Source organism: Giraffa tippelskirchi, chromosome 2 (genome assembly GCF_054371585.1).
Source record: "Giraffa tippelskirchi isolate mGirTip1 chromosome 2, T2T-mGirTip1v1.2.pri, whole genome shotgun sequence".
NCBI classification, from domain to species: Eukaryota; Metazoa; Chordata; class Mammalia; order Artiodactyla; family Giraffidae; genus Giraffa; species Giraffa tippelskirchi.
In genome coordinates this window covers 136,922,168-136,940,234 of record NC_137276.1, presented here as the reverse complement: position 1 = coordinate 136,940,234, position 18,067 = coordinate 136,922,168, and the positions used below count along the sequence as shown (strand labels likewise).

At 38.6% G+C, this 18,067-nt stretch overlaps 1 protein-coding gene, 1 long non-coding RNA gene and 1 pseudogene across 5 annotated transcripts in view; 2 read left to right on the top strand and 1 right to left on the bottom strand.

The window, feature by feature from the left end:
• The window catches only part of LOC145523092 (acidic leucine-rich nuclear phosphoprotein 32-related protein-like), a 30,351-nt gene extending 27,891 nt beyond the window's left edge, over positions 1–2,460 (bottom strand). For all 3 annotated transcript variants that reach the window (XM_081532893.1, XM_081532884.1, XM_081532890.1), the window contains exon 1: positions 2,317–2,460. In XM_081532893.1, the coding sequence (XP_081389019.1) occupies positions 2,317–2,342 (26 nt within the window). In that variant the 5' untranslated portion in view covers positions 2,343–2,460. The remainder of the gene's footprint in view (positions 1–2,316) is intronic.
• LOC145523115 (uncharacterized) overlaps positions 1–18,067 on the top strand; it is a 92,943-nt gene that overhangs the window by 49,577 nt on the left and 25,299 nt on the right. The window contains exon 3 of one of the 2 annotated variants that reach the window (XR_014066363.1): positions 12,023–12,080. The exons of the other annotated variant lie outside the window; for it this stretch is intronic. This is a non-coding gene — a long non-coding RNA (uncharacterized LOC145523115). The remainder of the gene's footprint in view (positions 1–12,022; positions 12,081–18,067) is intronic. 2 annotated transcript variants of the gene reach the window in all.
• LOC145538341 (peptidyl-prolyl cis-trans isomerase A pseudogene) lies at positions 8,604–9,090 on the top strand (annotated as a pseudogene).

The following is an 18,067-nucleotide window of genomic DNA, read 5'->3' as shown; positions in this document are numbered from 1 at the left end:
TACCATCTTTCAAATTCCATATATATGCATCAGTATACTGTATTGTTGTTTTTCTTTCTGGCTTACTTCACTCTGTATAATGGGCTCCAGTTTCATCCATCTCAGTAGAACCGATTCAAATGTATTTTTTTTAATGGCTGAGTAATATTCCATTGTGTATATGTACCACAGCTTCCTTATCCACTCGTCTGCTGATGGACATCTTGGTTGCTTCCATGTCCTGGCTATTGTAAACAGTGCTGCGATGAACATTGGGGTACACATGTCTCTTTATATTAAAATCCTAGGAACAATGAAGAGAAACCGAGATACCTCTATGTTTTCTTTATAAAATTATATTTAGAAATTTTTAGAATGTTATTGTAACCACATATATAGCTGCTAGTTAGAAGGTTCCCAGTACTTGAGGAATGTTTTACTACTCCCTGTATTGTTACAGTTTTGAATATTCAACCACCTACAACACTGCAAGGGAGAAGAATATAGACACTAAAGGACAATATGTGATTAGGTAGTTCTGTTAGCAGAGACAAAACTAGAAACTTTCAAATGAAATTAACAGTATGTTAGGAAGGTAATATGACCAAGACTTATTTCATGATGTGCAGAAATGTGATTGAACAAATACTGGCACTAAGAAAATTTTTTTTTTTCTTTTTTCGCCATCCTTCCCTCCCTCCCACTCTTTCCCCACTCCTTCAAAATTTGAAGATTAAAGTTTAAGTTGCAGCCTGGGCATCACTTTTTACCCTGTCTCTGAAGTAATTTTATAAAATGTACTAGCTTAAAAATAATAATATTGATCATAAATATCATTTTTTTTTACAGAATTCATGAGTAAACTTCCTCTTGGTACAGTGTATTCACGGGTGTTAGCAAGTAGGAAAAATAAATTTATAACTGGTCACAAAACTTCTACACATTTAAAAACTATTGATTCACATGCCCATTTCTAATTATTTCACAGTTTTTGACATTAAAATCAACAAAATATCTACATACTGCTTGAGATGTTCATAGTTTGCTAACTAAAATAAAACTTCTGTAGTATAACTGCTTCAGCTTTAAATCCCTACTTAAGCATGATTCCTATCTTAACTATAGGCAGGAAATTTAGGGAGCTATAAATAAATTTCACACACTCATGAAAGCACAATGTATTTCATCCTGAAAACTGAAGGTGCAAATCTCACTTTTTTAAGGATGAGAGCCGATTTAAACTCATATAAGGACAAAACATTCAAGTCCCTAAGAGACCTAATCATATATTGTCTAATTATCAGCATGCTTTGAGAAACATTTATGTAACAGCTATAAAATTTAGGAATGAGGAAACAAGGATTGGGTTTTGGCCTCTAATTTAATCTGATTTGTTACTTTATTGATCTAGTAAAAGTCCTGTTTTCTGGTAGTTATTTCATTTAAGTGTAACTAATAGATAAAACTAACATTAACTATAATTCAGTTCAGTTCAGTCTCTCAGTCGTGTCCGACTCTTTGCGACCCCATGAACTGCAGCAAGCCAAGCCTCCCTGTCCATCACCAGCTCCCGGAGTCCACCCAAACCCGTGTTCAACGAGTCAGTGATGCCATCCAGCCATCTCATCCTCTGTAGTCCCCTTCTCCTCCTGCCCCCAATCCTTCCCAGCATCAGGGTCTTTTCCAATTAGTCAATTCTTCACATGAGGTGGCTAAAGTATTGGAGTTTCAGCTTCAACATCAGCCTTCCAATGAACACCCAGGACTGATCTCCTTTAGGATGGACTGGTTGGATCTCCTTGCAGTCCTAGGGACTCTCAAGAGTCTCCTCCAACACCACAGTTCAAAAGCATCAACTCTTCGGCGCTCAGCTTTCTTCACGGTCCAACTCTCACATCCATACATGACTACTGGAAAAACCATAGCCCTGACTAGACGGACCTTTGTTGACAAAGTAATGTCTCTGCTTTTAAATATGCTATCTGTAATTAGTGGGTATTAACTAATAGATATTTCCTTCTGGCTGTCCTATCTGATTTTCCCCCTGAAGTTCACACATACTCCCTTTAAGTGCCGTGTGTAGCTATAAATGTACCACTACTAGACAGTTAAGTCCAGCTCTCTGTTACAGCAATGATTACCTGAACTATATTTGTAGCCAGTTGCCTGCGTATAGGAGAGGTGGTGGCTCATTTCTCTAAGCAGCAGTTATCAGTAACCCAGATTTCATGATTTTACATTTTTAAATGAAATTTAATCCAGGAACACACAAACCTCTGCTTGTTTGTTTTCTCTAAAGGAATGAATAAGACTACTTGTAACATTTCGTTTGCTTACCTTTCTGACATGTCTTGCTGGTGCATAAAATTCCTCTGGCCTTCCTAAACCTATTTTTCTGAAGACATTTTTCATCCCATTCCCAGAAGAGCTGTCCAGGAAGAATCAGCAGCCTCCTTTTGGGGTCTTCCATGTATTCACCGTGACCAAGGAAACATGCTGTTACCTAGCAACCTGGCCCTTTAGGAGGTATTGTTACCAATCTCTTGGTACTCATCAAAGGAATTCCTGTGCTTCTGGAGCAGCTAATGGTGAATGCTGTTTCCAGGGAGTTTTCTAAACTGTGGTATAACTGAACCTTGACTACAGAAACATAAATTATAGCAGAGGAAGCAAATGGTCCTGGCATCCCTGAAAAGTGTGATGTCTTCAGCTCTATTATTTCTTGAACTGTCTGCATCTGGCTTGGGTTTAGTTGAAGTGGTACTCGTGCAATGTATCCCTCAGTATTTGGTTTCGTGCTTCTCTTCTGTAGTTTCAGAACAAGCAGAAGGAGCAAAAAGGAAGCTATCTAATTCCAGCTTGAAACTTGCTCAGATAAAACACCTTGAAATTGAAGGTAGGGAATTCTGCCTTGTTCAGCACAAGAAAAGAAAAAGTATTTCAAAGCAAATGTTTACAACCTGTCACAGAAAAAGGAGATAATATCATATTGTATTCTCATTTACTGATTCAAGAAGTGTGCTTAGAGTGCCTGCTATGTGATAGCACTGTGAATTTTTAACTTCAGGAGCTAATAAAACAAAAGTTCTCTCAGCCTGCTACTTGCATGCCTTCTTTCCTCCAAATAGAAAATGTTAGCTGTGCTTTTGAGGACTGAGAATTTGTTGTTTGCCAGAAGCACAGTAAACACTTTCATGGTTTCTACTGATTCAGAGAACAAGACATTTGGGAAACCATTTTATTCAAATCCTCATTTCAAAACAAGATATTTGGCATGTCCTGGAAAAGAGCATTATGTTTCCATTTCATTTCTTTTTCCATGCAGTGGTAATCCATCCATAGGCTAAAAATTTTCAGTAACCTTAGAGATGTGCTTCATATCAAAAGAGTGTAAACACATTCTCTACATTACGTTTCTGTTAGAACTTATATTACACACAAAATGTTTCAGGCTGAAACTTAGCATAAAAACTTTCTATGCTAAAAAATATCACTTGATATATTTGGTAAGGACCCACAATTGATTTGTTTCTGTCCAAGTTAGTATTATTAAGAAAAGCTATCAAATATCTATAATAATTACATCTCAAATTTTCTGAATATTTTTCCCATGATAGGAGTAGAGATGCCAAATGGCAGACATTTCTTTACCCTTGTCATTTCTAAGCATCCTGAGAATTTCCCCAAGTCCAAAAATTGTAAACCAGTATTATCCCAAGATGAATTAATTAAATTATAAACTGGTCTTAATTCATCTTTTTAGCTTTATAGCACCCCCAAACACACCATAGCTCCACTACCTCAGACAAAAGCTATTCATATTCAAGTGTTTTCATTCTGACTTTGCAGGAATCCTCAGATCCAATGGCTCCCCCAGTCTCCCAGTTGATCCTCACACCTTCTTCTTTATCTTCTATCTTCCAAGATCTCTGCTCCCATCCTTACTTCCACAAAGCAAACAGAAAGAAATTTCCTCAGGGTCCGATCATCCATTCATCCACTTATTCTCATCTTCCTGCCTATTTTCCATGCTTTCTCCTCATTTACAGGTATGACATCAGTACTTCTATCTTCATTTGTGGACTAGAGCCTATCCCTTCATCTCTACTCAAGACCACTGGTGCAGAAATTCTTCTGCATCATCAATTTCTCCTCTTCACTGCATCATTCCCACAAACATATAAACATGCTGTTATTGTCCCCATTTAAAGCAGAAACCAAACAAAAATGCCCTGGATCCATTTCTCGATGCAGCTTCATCTCATTGCTTTACATCCATTACAGTGTGGGGAAAGCTTGGCAATTGTTGTCTATGCTTGCTGCATCCATTCTCTTCCCATCCTTCTTGAACTCATTCAGGTGTTGTTTTCACTCTACTACTTCACTGGAACTACATTTGGCAAGGCCACTAATGACCTTCAAGTCATTAAATTCAGTGGTTGTTTCCTAGTTCTCATTTCCTTGATCTAGCCACTGTATCTGAAACGTCAAGTTACTCTCTTCCCTGAAGCACTTTCTTCATTTGGCTTCTAGGACCCCACACTCCACTGGTTTTCTTTCTACTTTATAATCTCTTTTGCTATTCCCTACTCATCCGACCGATGTCTTAATACTGATGTCTCCAAATCTCAGCCTTTAGACTTCTTTCTCTCTTTAACTCACTCCATTAATGATCCTATCCAGTCTCATGGCTTTAAAAACAATCTATATGCTAATGATTCCAATATTTATAACTCCATCCTAGACCCCCCTTCTCTCTCTTGAATTCCAGGCCTATATATTTACCTGCCTACTTGACATTCCTCTGGATATTTCATAGTCACCTCCATCTTAATATTTCCAAAATTAACTTTTAAATCTCCTATCCAGATCAACCCTTTTTACATCGTTCATTTATACAAACTAAAAATCATGAAATCATCCTTAACTACTCTTTTTTTTTTTTTCAAATATTGCATCCAATCCCTGATGAAATCCTTTCAGCTCTAACTCAAGATATATTTAGAATCTGGCCACTTCTCATCCACTCCATGGCTACCACAAGACTCCATATTTCCTTTTTTTAACTTTGTATTTTGTATTGTAATATAGCCAATTCACAGTGTTGTGATACTTTCTGGTGGATAGCAAAAGGACTCAACCATACACATACATGTATCCATTTTTCCCCAAACTCCCCTCCCATCCAGGCTGCCACATAACATTGAGCAAAGTTCCCTGTGCTACTCATAGTAACATAAGACTCCATATTTATCATTTATTTATTGAACTATAGAAACTATAGTAATGAACAGTAACAATATTGTGTTAGTTTTGGGTGTGCGGCAAAGGTATTCAGCATATACATTCAGATTCTTTTCCATTATAGGTTATTGTAAGATATTGAATATAGTCCCCTGTGCTATACAATGGGTCCTTGTTGTTTATCAACTTTATTTATAGTGGTGTGTATTTGTTAATCCCAAACAATTTATTCCTGCTCCACTTTCTCCTTTGGTAACCATAAACTTGTTTTCTAAGTCTGAGTCGAGTTCTAATTTGTAAATAAACTCATTTGTATCATATTTTTAGTTTCCATATATAAGTGATATCATGTCATATCTGTCTTTCTCTGCCTGACTTACTTCACTTAGTATGATAATCTCTAGGTCCATCCATATTGCCTCAAATAGCAATGTTTCATTATTTTTATGGCCGAGTAATATTCCAATGTGCATATATAACACATCTTAAACTAGTCATCTGTTCATGGGCACTTAGATTGCTTCCATGTCTTGGCTACTGTAAGTAGTGTTTCTGTGAACACTGATGTGAGACCCCTATATTTCTTAACAGTATTATTGCAACAGACACTTCACTAGTCTCCCGCTTCAAACAATGCCCCCCACATTCTCTCCTCAAAGACAGCATGCAGAGTGATTAGGTTAGTCATTCTTCATATCAAACACTCAAACAGTTATCTATCTCACAGAGAAAGGAACTGCAAGGCACTGATATATCTGGCATTAAAAAAAGTAATATCTCAAAATTAAAGCTACTTTTGAAATGTCCTCAAAACAATCAAGATTCAAGTTGACTAAGGTTCTTTGACAACTACCTGGAAGCCTGGGTTGATTCATGATGTTAGATAATTAACTCTTTGAAAAAATCCTTCTACTTTTCTCTCTTATGGGCATCCCAGGTGGTGCTAGTGGTAATGAATCTGCCTGCCGGTGCTGGAAACACAAGAGACTCGTGTTCGATCCTTACGTGAGGAAGATCTCCTGGAGTAGCAAGTGACAACCCACTCCAACATTCTTGCCTGAAAAATCCTACCGACAAATCCTGGCAGACTACAGTCCAAAAAGTTGCAAAGAGCCGTACACGACTGAACGACTAAGTATGCACACTACTTTTAAGTTTCAGGACCAAATAAGAAATGTCCCAAATTTAGAATGTGAGCTATTAAAAAAAAGGCTACCATTTACAAGTGCTTCTCTGTCTAATGGAGTGTTTTCTCAATATTGTGAAATAAAAACAAAAGGTAGAGTTTGTGGGTAGCTTCAGACAGTGGTAGCAGACTAGTTACCAGATCCCTAAGAGGTCCTCTTAGCATGCAGCACACACTCAATAGATGCTCTGAGAAGTATACAAAACAAAAAGAAGGGAAAAGTGTGTCTACACCAAAACTCAGCAGACCTTGAGAACAAAGAGTACTAAAACTTCAAAATAACTATGAATCAAAAAAAAAAAAAGATGAATCTTTTTTTCATCTCATGTGTCTCTCATTTGTCAGTCCTAGCCTTACTCCACAGCAGTACTTCAAGGAAAGCAAAAGCTGACCAAGAACAATTGTGGAAAGGACAGAAAAAGATGGAGTCCAAAGTAGATCTGAAACTATCACAAGAAAAGTTTAAGTCCAGCCTAACCAGAATGTGTTATAAAAATGTCCACACAAATTAGAGGAAGGATTATTAGGGAAGAGACTTCAGAGTATGCCAGATGAAAAAGCCCAGACATGAGGTAAAGGGACATCTTTGAAATATGTAACTTCTGGGAGAGAAAAAAATGTGAAAAAAGAAATGAGAACTTCCCTTTGGCAATTAGGAGGTGGAGACAAAGATAAAAGGGAAAACTTAAGGTCTTATAAAACGAAATAGCGTCACTAGATGGAAGGATTCACAATTCATCCTGTGTCAGGTAATATCTCCCCCTCAGTTCAGTTCAGTTCAGTCGCTCAGTCGTGTCCTACTCTTTGCGACCCCATGAACTGCAGCACTCCAGGCCTCTCTGTCCATCACCAACTCCCAGAGTCCACTTAAACCCATGTCCATCGAGTCAGTGATGCCATCCAGCCATCTCATCCTCTGTCTTCCCCTTCTCCTCCTGCCCCCAATCCTTCCCAGCATCAGGGTCTTTTCCAATGAGTCAACTCTTCGCATCAGGTGGCCAAAGTATTGGAGTTTCAGCTTCAACATCAGTCCTTCCAATGAACACCCAGGATTGAGCTCCTTTAGGATGGACTGGTTGGATCTCCTTGCAGTCCAAGGGACTCTCAAGAGTATTCTCCAACACCACAGTTCAAAAGCATCAATTCTGCGGCGCTCAGCTTTCTTCACCGTCCAACTCTCACATCCATACATGACTGCTGGAAAAATCATAGCCTTCACTAGACGGACTTTTGTTGGCAAAGTAATGTCTCTGCTTTTAAATACGCTATCTAGGTTGGCCATAACCTTCCTTCCAAGGAGTAAGCGTCTTTTAATGGAGATGTCCATATCTGAATACCCAGAGCCTGGGAATATGTTACCTTACATAGAAAAAGGGAAGTAAGATAACAGATGGAATTAAGGTTGCTAATTAGCTGACTTCAAGATAGGGAAGATTTTCTGGATTTTCCAGGTGGACCCAATGTAGTCACAAGTGCCCTTAAATATAAGAGGAAGTAAAGAGAATTGGTGTCAGAGAAAGACAGTTAGCCATTCCTGGCTTTGCAGATGGAAAGAGGCCATGTGCCAAATAAAGAGGCCATGTAATGCAAAAGCATTATTCATAAAAGAGAAAAAATTGATAAACTAGACTTCATCAAAATTAAGGCCTTATGCTCTTCAAAAGATACTTGTAAGAGAAAGAAACGGCAAACAACTTGGAAAAAACATTTGCGAATACATATAATATATCCAGAATTTATAAAGAACTCTCAAATTCAATAGCAAGGAGAGAGGAAAAGGAACTAAAAAAGTGGGCAAAATATTTGAAAGGAAGTTTGAATAGAGTACATATGTGGATGATGAATTATCACATGAGAAGATGCTCAGCTTCATCAGTCATTAAAGGAATGCAAACTAAAACCACAAGATACCATTACACATTTATTAGAATGGTTAAAATTAAAAATAAAAAAACTGCAAACAAACCAAATTTCTACCCAAAAGAAGTGAATGAACTAAAAATTATGATATATTCATACCAGGGAATTACACAGCAATAAAAACAAATTAACTAATGAAATGTAATCTATAGTGACAGGAAGCAGATCTGTTTGTTTGGAAATTGGGCAGGGAATATGCCCACCATTCACCAGGGCAAGAACAGGATTACAGCCTTGCAGATGGTCCTACCCCAAGCCTCTTCACTGCCCAGCCATGGTCAGCCTCATCATTTTCTTTGATATCACTGTCAACAACAAGCCCTTGGGCCACATCTCCTTTTAGCTGTTTGCAGACAAAGTTCCAAAGACAAGAGAAAACTTTCATACTCTGAGAACTGGGGAGAAAGGATTTGGTTATACAGATTCCTGCTTTCACAGAATAATTCCAGGATTTATGTGCCAAGGTGGTGACTTCACATGCCATAATAGTACTGGTGGCAATGCTATCTCTGGGGAGAAATTCATGATGAGAATTTCATCCTGAAGCATACAGGTCCTGTCATCTTATCCATGGTAAATGTTGGCCCTAACAAAAATGATTCCCAGTTTTTCATCTGCCCTGCTGAGACTGAGTGATTGGATGGCAAGCATGTAGTCTTTGGCAAGGTGAAAGATGGCAAGAATACCGTGGAAGCCATGGAGAGCCTTGAAATGGAAAAACCAGCAATATCACCATTGCTGACTTTTCTGGACAAACCTAGCAAATTTGACTTGCGTTTTATCTTTAAGAAAAAAAAGAATGGGATTATGAAGGTGTACTTAAAAACATTTTTGGATAATGGGCATGTATGTTATATTGATTTTAATGTTTTCACAGGTATATACATATGTCAAAGCATATCGAATTGTTTGCTTCAAATCTGTGCAGTTTATTATATGTCAATCACACACGTACACAGAGAGAGACAGAGAAAGAGTATGTGTGTTTGTGTGTGTGTGTATGTGTGTGTGTGAGAGAGAGACAGAGCCACAGAAAGAGAGGAAGAAGGATAAAAGGAGGAGAGGTGAGAGAAGAAAAATGGAAATAGAATGAGAAGTAAAAGGATGTGGAGGTATAATAAAACTATAGCAGCCACTCATAAGCTCAATCTCAAATTTCTGTGCTCATGGAAATAGCCCTGTTTTCCTCACTGATTATCTTTATCAGTAATGTATATTTGAACTTCAAAATGAGCTTAAATGAACAGCCTACTGCTCTAATCTCTTTTATCCATATGAATTCCACTAAGTGGTTATTTCTTTACAGGGATGCATTGCTTACAGATATTGAAAAAATACTGTTTTGCTTTGTTTTTGACGCTCAGAAAGCCCTTCTAAAATGAACCTGAATATTTACTAGGAGTACTGCTGAGGCATTTTGACTTATTGTATTTTATCATGAAATGGTGATTTGCTAGACAGGCAAGGTGATCCATCTAAGCCCCCTCATCCCTTTCAACACTTTAGACAGAGTTGTGCTTGTATCTATTTTATAAATGGATTTCTGCATAAGATTTAGATTGATAAAAAGCTGGTTAATAATTGGCAATTCCCATGGAAATAGAAACCAGGGAATGGCAGAAAAATGAACTCAGAACATGGTACCAGGAAGGGCAGGCCAGTTTGCAAAACTGAAGCAGGGGAAAGCAGAGGCGCACTTGGGAAGTGAAGGGTGAGATGGAGAAGGTAGGTTTGGAGATGGTGCCCTATAACGAATACTATCAAACAAGATTACTTGGGGATAGCCTTCTACACCTCTACCAAAATCTTCCAGACATATACAAATGAGTAACTAACTAGCCTTCCTCTGCTCTTTCTCCATAATGATCTTTTTGCCTTATACTAAGTAACTAATACCTGTAGTAGTTTCCCTGTGTATATCATTCACTACTTGATATCTCTCATGCCAACACAGTGACTAGAATATCATAAGCATGAAATAAGTACTGGTTAAATGAATGAGCAACACTGCTGGGTCTGCTGCTGCTGCTGCTAAATCGCTTCAGTCGTGTCGGACTCTGTGCGACTCCATAGACGGCAGCCCACCAGGCTCCGCCATCCCTGGGATTCTCCAGGCAAGAACACTGGAGTGGGTTGCCATTTCCTTCTCCAGTGCATGAAAGGGAAAAGTAAAAGTGAAGTTGCTCAGTCGTGTCTGACTCTTAGTGACCCCATGGACTGTAGCCTACCAGGCTTCTCCATCCATGGGATTTTCCAGGCAAGAGTACTGGAGTGGGGTGCCATTGCCTTCTCCGAGTGCTGGGTCTAGAGCCATCCTTTTGAATCAGAAGATGGAGGGAGTCCACAGCTGAGAAGTGGTCACTAATCTGCAGAATACTTCACTGTGTTACTATTGAGAAATGTGTGTGTTTACAAAGGCATTGCTTAAGGAAAACATTTCAAGAGCCTTCTTTCAGTAGAAATGTAATTTAGTCCCCAACAGATTGATCTGGAATCTTCAGAAAAAGAAGTGCATATTTTCCTATGAGAGTGTGAAGAATAACTGATAGGGAAGTAAGGGAAAAACAGAAAAATTCCATGGCATTTCTAATACAGATGTATGGATTCTGCCTCACATTCCATTCTTTGGGGAGAAAATAACCATGAGAAAAAGCGTTCATTTCCTTCCTGTAAGGTTAAATTGGAGACAAATCAAGGTTTTGCCCTTTCTTTTTCCTGTGGTATGAACAGTTCCGTGCTCCATGTAACAGAATTTTGAGGACCTGGCTAGGGTCTTGTACCTAACAGGTACTCAATCATGAGGTGACACCACCAGAGAATTGGGAGTTCTTTGAGAGATGACTTTATTAATTAGGAGAGAAAAAGATCTTACCTTCAGCGAAACAGAACAAGGACTTCAGCAGCACCCATTAAAGGGCACACTAAGAGAGTTCTAAACTTAAACTGGAAGAAATTATTATTAGGCAAAAATGATTAATAGAATGCATGAGATGGGTCAGGTTTCCGTCATTTTAAGTCTTTTTAAATATCCTTGCTACAAGAGAAATCTTCTATATGTATATTTGCATGTGCTATGCTATGTTCAGTTGCTCAGTCATGTCCAACCCTGTGTTACCCTGTAGACTATAACCTGCCAGGCTCCTCTGTCCATGGGATTTCCCAGGCAAGAATATTGGAGTGGGTTGCCATTTCCTCCTCCAAGGGATCTTCCCAACCCAGGGATCGAACCAGCATCTCCTGCATCTCCTTAACTGCTGGTGAATTCTTTACCTCTGAGCCACTGGGAATGCCCCTTTGCATGTGTATGCTTATATATAATATAAATTTTTAATCTAAAGTTTAATGCACTTAAAAGTAGCTCTTGCTGCAAAGTCATAAAGTAAAGTAGTGCTTTCCATTTTGAGTCTCTTATAAATATGCAAAAAAAATTTAGTTAATTGGCAATAAATTAACAGTTTTTTTAATATAAAATAACCAAAAACAGCAAAAATACTACACACTTTCATCATCATTTCTCAAATTGAAAGACTGCATATCCATGTAAGAAAGACACTATCTTAAAATAAAAAATATTTCATTAAATTAACAAACTATCTCTGTTACAAAAAAAACTCAATTATGTTTTCTTTATTTTCCCTGTTTGCATTGGCTTTTCTGATACTAACTTCTGGTCCTTCTTTGGGTGTCTTGCAGTCACTGCTCTGGAGTCAATTCTAAGAAGGAAGCAGCCTGCTGGACTGTGCATAATGGAGTAGGAACATTTTATTGATATTTATTTAGCAGATTTATCATCCTGAAACTTACAGAGGGCCATAGGGCATTCATGCTAATATAACTCATGTGTTATGGTATGATAACATCATGTGTACACAAGGGGTTTATGTGAAATATGAAGAAAGTCTTGCTTGCTTTCAGATAAATAATGGGATGAGTTAACAGTTCAACTCTGGAGACCTAAATTTTGAGTACAGGATGGTTCTGATAAAAGAAGTAAGAAAATAAACTAAATAGTATTCTATTTGTAGTTGCCTCACATCTGATGTTATATTATTGCTGATTCTTAGAATATTAAAATTTTTCTTATACATTTATCATCTTTTTTACTTAATATATGCTAACTGATAGGTTATGAAGATGATGCGCTCTACAGTAGAAGTGGCAACCAGCCAAATCCCAATGAAACTCATTTTTTAAATTTTTCATTTGCAAAAATATATATGCCAAGAGTTCTGCTTTGTTTTGCCAATGTCTGGTAAAATGAGTAATGTTTCCCAGTCATAAGGAGTTGCTCTTTTAGGGGTGTGCATGCTTAGTCACTTGCAACTCTTTGTAACCCTATAGACTGTAGCCTGTCAGCCTCCTCTGTCCATGGAATTCTCCAGGCAAGAACACTGGAGTGGGTTGCCATGCCCTCCTCCAGCTTTTTGGGGGGAAGAATATTAATAGAATTGGGAAAGACTAGACATTTCTTCAAGAAAATTGGAGATATCAAAGGAACACTTCATGCAAAGATGGACATGATAAAGGACAGGAGCAGTAAGGCCCTAACAGAGGCAGGAGAAATTAAGGAGAGGTGGCAAGAATACACAGGAGAACTATACAAAAAAGGTCTTAATGACCCAGGTAACCATGATGGTGTGGTCACTCATCTAGAGCCAGACATCCTGGAGTGTGAAGTCAAGTGGGCCTTAGGAAGCGTTACTACGAACAAAGCTAGTGGAGGTGATGGAATTCTAGCTGAGGTATTTAAAAGCCCCAAAGATGGTGCTGTTAAAGTGCTGCACTCATATGTCAAAAAATTTGGAACACTCAGGAGTGGCCACAGGACTGGTAAAGGTCAGTTTTTATTCCAATCTCAATGAAGGGCAATGCCAAAAATGTTCAAACTACTGTACAATTGCACTCATTTACCATGCTAGAAAGGTTAATTTTGAATTTATGCTGGATCTGCTTCTGTGACTTTAACCCTCATCTTGCCACTTTTGTAAGATAAATAATGGCCTGCCTCAGGAGGTAACTTGAACTGCCTACCTGTGAAGGACTGTAAGAAAATGAAACTAACACATTCCCCTGCCTGAGGCTTGCCATACTAGGGGACATTTGCAAGATGTGAATAGTTTTTTTTTACTTTGTTTCCTCACCTCCACTGCCCATCTCTGATCCGTAAAAGAATCTGGCAATCAGTCCCTGATAAGATGGTTATTTTGAGGCACTAGCCTGCCATCTTCTCAGTCAGCTTGCTCCGAATTAAGTCCCTTTGTGATCCCAATACCTCATCTTGGATTTATTGACTTATCCTGCGGCAAGCACAGCAAGCTTAGACTCAGTAAAACTAACATGTGAAATGAGTGCAATTGTATGATTGTTTGGACATTCTCTGACATCGCGTTTCTTTGAGATTGGAATGAAAACTGACCTTTCCCAGTCCAATGACCAGTGCTGAGTTTTCCAAATTTGCTGACATATTGAATGCAGCACTTTAGCGGCAGCATCTTTTAGGCTTTGCAATAGTTTACCTGGAATTCCATCACCTCCACTAGCTTTGTTTGTAGTAATGCTTCCTAAGGCCCACTTGACTTCACGGTCCAAGATATCTGGCTCTAAGTGAGTGACCACACCATCATGGTCATACAGGTCATTAAGACCTTTTGTGTATAGTTCTTTTGTGTATTCTTGCCATTTTCTTAATCTCTTCTACTTCTGTTAGGTTCTTGCCGTTTCTGTCCTTTATTGAGCCCATCTTTGCATATGATCCCTTGGTATCTCCAATTTTCTTGAAGAGATCTCTGGTCTTTCCCATTCTGTTGTTTTCCTATATTTCTTTGCATTGTTCATTTAAGAAGGCTTTATTATTTCTCCTTGCTAGTCTCTGGAACACTGCATTCAGTTGGGTATATCTTTCCCTTTTTCCTTTGCCTTTTGCTTCTCTTCTTCTTTCAGCTATTTGTAAGACCTCCTCATACAACCTCTTTGCCTTCTTGCATTTCTTTTTCTTCAGGATGCTTTTGGTCACTGCCTTCTGTACAACGTTATAAACCTCTGTCCGTAGTTCTTCAAGCACTCTGTCTACCAGATCTAATCCCTTGAATCTATGCATCTTCTCCACTGCATAATCTTAAGGGGTTTGACTTAGGTCATACCAGAATGGCATAAATCTGGAATATTAAAATTATATGCAAAGAGAAGTGAAACTAGCTTCTTCCATAGTAAGTGAGGGGAGACAGTTGGACCTGTGTGGAAAAGAATTTTGGTGTTATTGTCTATAGACAAAAATTATTCTGTATTGTATCAGTTATTTACGAAGCATGGAGTTAATAGCTCCCATCAAATTGAAATTAGATAAGACAGGAAGGTGTGTTCTAGATAAAGGCCAGGCAACCTCCTGACCTTTGGTCAAATTTGCCCCACAGTTACTTTTGATAGGACCCGTAGATAAGAATGCTTTTTACATTTTTAAAGGGTTGTAAAAACAAACCAAAAACCAAGCAATAGCAACAAAGAAGAATATGCTACAGAGGTATATGCGGGCCTTATCGAAATAGCTTGTTGATCCAACTTGTTGACCTTTGCTCTGTTGCAGAGGCCAGCAAAACATGCCAGCCATCCAGATGGTTGCATGAGTTTTACAAGTTAGGTTTTATTGAAACATAGCCATATACACACACATGCCTTTTAAAAAATTTACTCTCTATGGCCCTTTTAGTACTACAGTGGCAGAATTTAAGTTATAACAGAGCAAAGCCAAAACATTGACTGTGTGATCCTTGTTAAGAAAAGTTTGGCTATACCTCCTTAGACAATACATGGTTCTCCAATAAAACACAGAGTCATTCCTCCTGGAAAGATCTTTTGCTTTTCCTATTTCTATTTTTCCTTCTCCTTCTTTTACTTGGTTTACCCCATTTTTTCTTCCTGTCATCCATAATTCTTTTCCATATGTTTCTTCCTCTTTAACTCTTTCTTTCTCCATTAAATAGCTACAATGTGGAACTGAAATATAAAATTTTAAAAGTAATTTATGAAATGAATTTTTAGATTCCTTATTAAATCTAAAGTAAGAAGAAATCTTTTTCTCACCACATCTAATGCCCTAAGAGTCTAAAGTTAAGTGGAAGTTACTTTTCATTGTGATGTATATGTATATCTATAGGTCAGTGATCCTTAAAGAAAAGGACCTCTTACTTGAGAAACAAGAATTGGGGCAGGGCGGGTGGGGTGGGGGGAGCTTCCAGTTAGTTGCCTTCCCTTTTCCAGGCAAAACAATGAACACTTATTGATGTTTCAGTGAGAAAGTGACTTAATAACATCTTTTTTGAATGGCTCTTTACTCCCACTGGTATGTACACAAAGCAGTGTGAAGTTGAGATTGACTAATGATAGTATAATGTCTGCATTTTTAAATATAAATATAATATAGATTATATCATAAATATACAGTATAATGTCAGCATTTTTAAAACCACTATTCCCAAGCAGTGAAGAGATTTACAAGGAAAAGTTTTCTGTCTCTGTTTCCTCTGCTGATTCTTTTTTGTTTCCGTAATCCCTTCTAGATCTCCTTTATTTTATCACTTTATTTCTGTTAATGTCTTAAGTGTCATTTTTTCAAACTATCACCTTTGATCTTCTTCTATTTGTGCATTCTATGTCTGAAAACTCACATTTACTCTTATTTTAACTACCAGCTAATGAGTCCCAGTCTGTATCTTTAACTGAGAACTGTAACTAAGGGAAACGGTGAGAGATATTATTTTCTTGGACTCCAAAAATCACTGCAGACAGTGACAGCAGGCATGAAATTAAAAGACACTTGCTTCTTGGAAGAAAAGCTATGACAAATCTATACAGCATATTAAAGAGCAAAGACATCACTTTTCAGACAAAGGTCCAGGTACAGATGTGAGAGTTGAACCATAAAGAAAACTGAGTGCCAAAGAGTTGATGCCTTCAAAATGTGGTGTTGGAGAAGACTCTTGAGAGTCCCTTGGACTGCAGGGGGATCAAACCAGTCAATCCTAGAGGAAATCAGCCCTGAACATTCACTGAAAGTACTGATGCTGCAGCTGAAGCTCCAATTCCTTGGCTATGTGATGTGAAGAGCCAATTCATTAGAAAATACCCTGATGCTGGGAAAGATTGAACGCAAGAGGAGAAGGGAATGATAGACGATGAGGTGATTGGATGGCATCACCAACTCAATGGACATGAATTTGAGCAAACTCTGAGAGATGGTGAAGGACAGGGATGCCTGGTATGCTGCAGTCAATGGGATCACAAAGAGCTGGATCAACTGAGGGACTGAACAACAAACAACAATAGATGTAACATGTACATATGCATCAGTTCAGTTCAGTTCAGTCGCTCAGTTGTGTCCGACTCTTTGCAACCCCATGAACCACAGCATGCCAGGCCTCCCTGTCCATCACCAACTCCCGGAGTCCACCCAAACCCATGTCCATCGAGTCGATGATGCCATCCAGCCATCTCATCCTCTGTCGTCCCCTTCCCCTCCTGCCCCAATCCTTCCCAGCATTAGGGTCTTTTCCAATGAGTCAACTCTTCGCATCAGGTGGCCAAAGTATTGGCGTTTCAGCTTCAACATCAGTCCTTCCAATGAACACCCAGGACTGATCTTCTTTAGGATGGACTGGTTGGATCTCCTTGCAGTCCAAGGGACTCTCAAGAGTCTTCTCCAACACCACAGTTCAAAAGCATCAATTCTTCGGTGCTCGGCTTTCTTCACTGTCCAACTCTCACATCCATACACAACTACTGGAAAAACCATAGCCTTGACTAGATGGACCTTTGTTGGCAAAGTAATGTCTCTGCTTTTCAATATGCTGTCTAGGTTGGTCATAACTTTCCTTCCCAGGAGTAAGTGTCTAATTTCATGGCTGCAATCACCATCTGCAGTGACTTTGGAGCCCAGAAAAATAAAGTCAGCCACTGTTTCCACTGTTTCCCCATCTATTTGCCATGAGGTGATGGGACTGGATGCCATGATCTTAGTTTTCTGAATGTTGAGCTTTAAGCCAACTTTTTCACTCTCCTCTTTCACTTTCATCAAGAGGATTTTTAGTTCTTCTTTGCTTTCTGCCATAAGGGTGGTGTCATCTGCATATCTGAGATTATTGATATTTCTCCCGGCAATCTTGATTCCAGCTTGTGCTTCCTCCAGCCCAGCATTTCTCATGATGTACTCTGCATATAAGTTAAATAAGCAGGGTGACAATATACAGCCTTGACGTACTCCTTTTCCTATTTGGAACCAGTCTGTTGTTCCATGTCCAGTTTTAACTGTTGCTTCCTGACCTGCATACAGGTTTCTCACGAGGCAGGTCGGGTGGTCTGGTATTCCCATCTCTTTCAGAATTTTCCACAGTTTATTGTGATCCACACAGTCAAAGGCTTTGGCATAGTCAATAAAGCAGAAATAGATGTTTTTCTGGAACTCTCTTGCTTTTTCGATGATCCATCGGATGTTGGCAATTTGATCTCTGGTTCCTCTGCCTTTTCTAAAACCATCTTGAACATCTGGAAGTTCACGGTTCACGTATTGCTGATGTCCGGCTTGGAGAATTTTAAGCATTACTTTACTAGAGTGTGAGATGAGTGCAAATTGTGTGGTAGTTTGGTATATATGCATAGTATATCTATTAAATAGTCATCTCTAATTCAGTGTTACTGGGTTGAGCTCAAAACACCCCATAAACTTTTATTTATGCATTCTTCCTCATC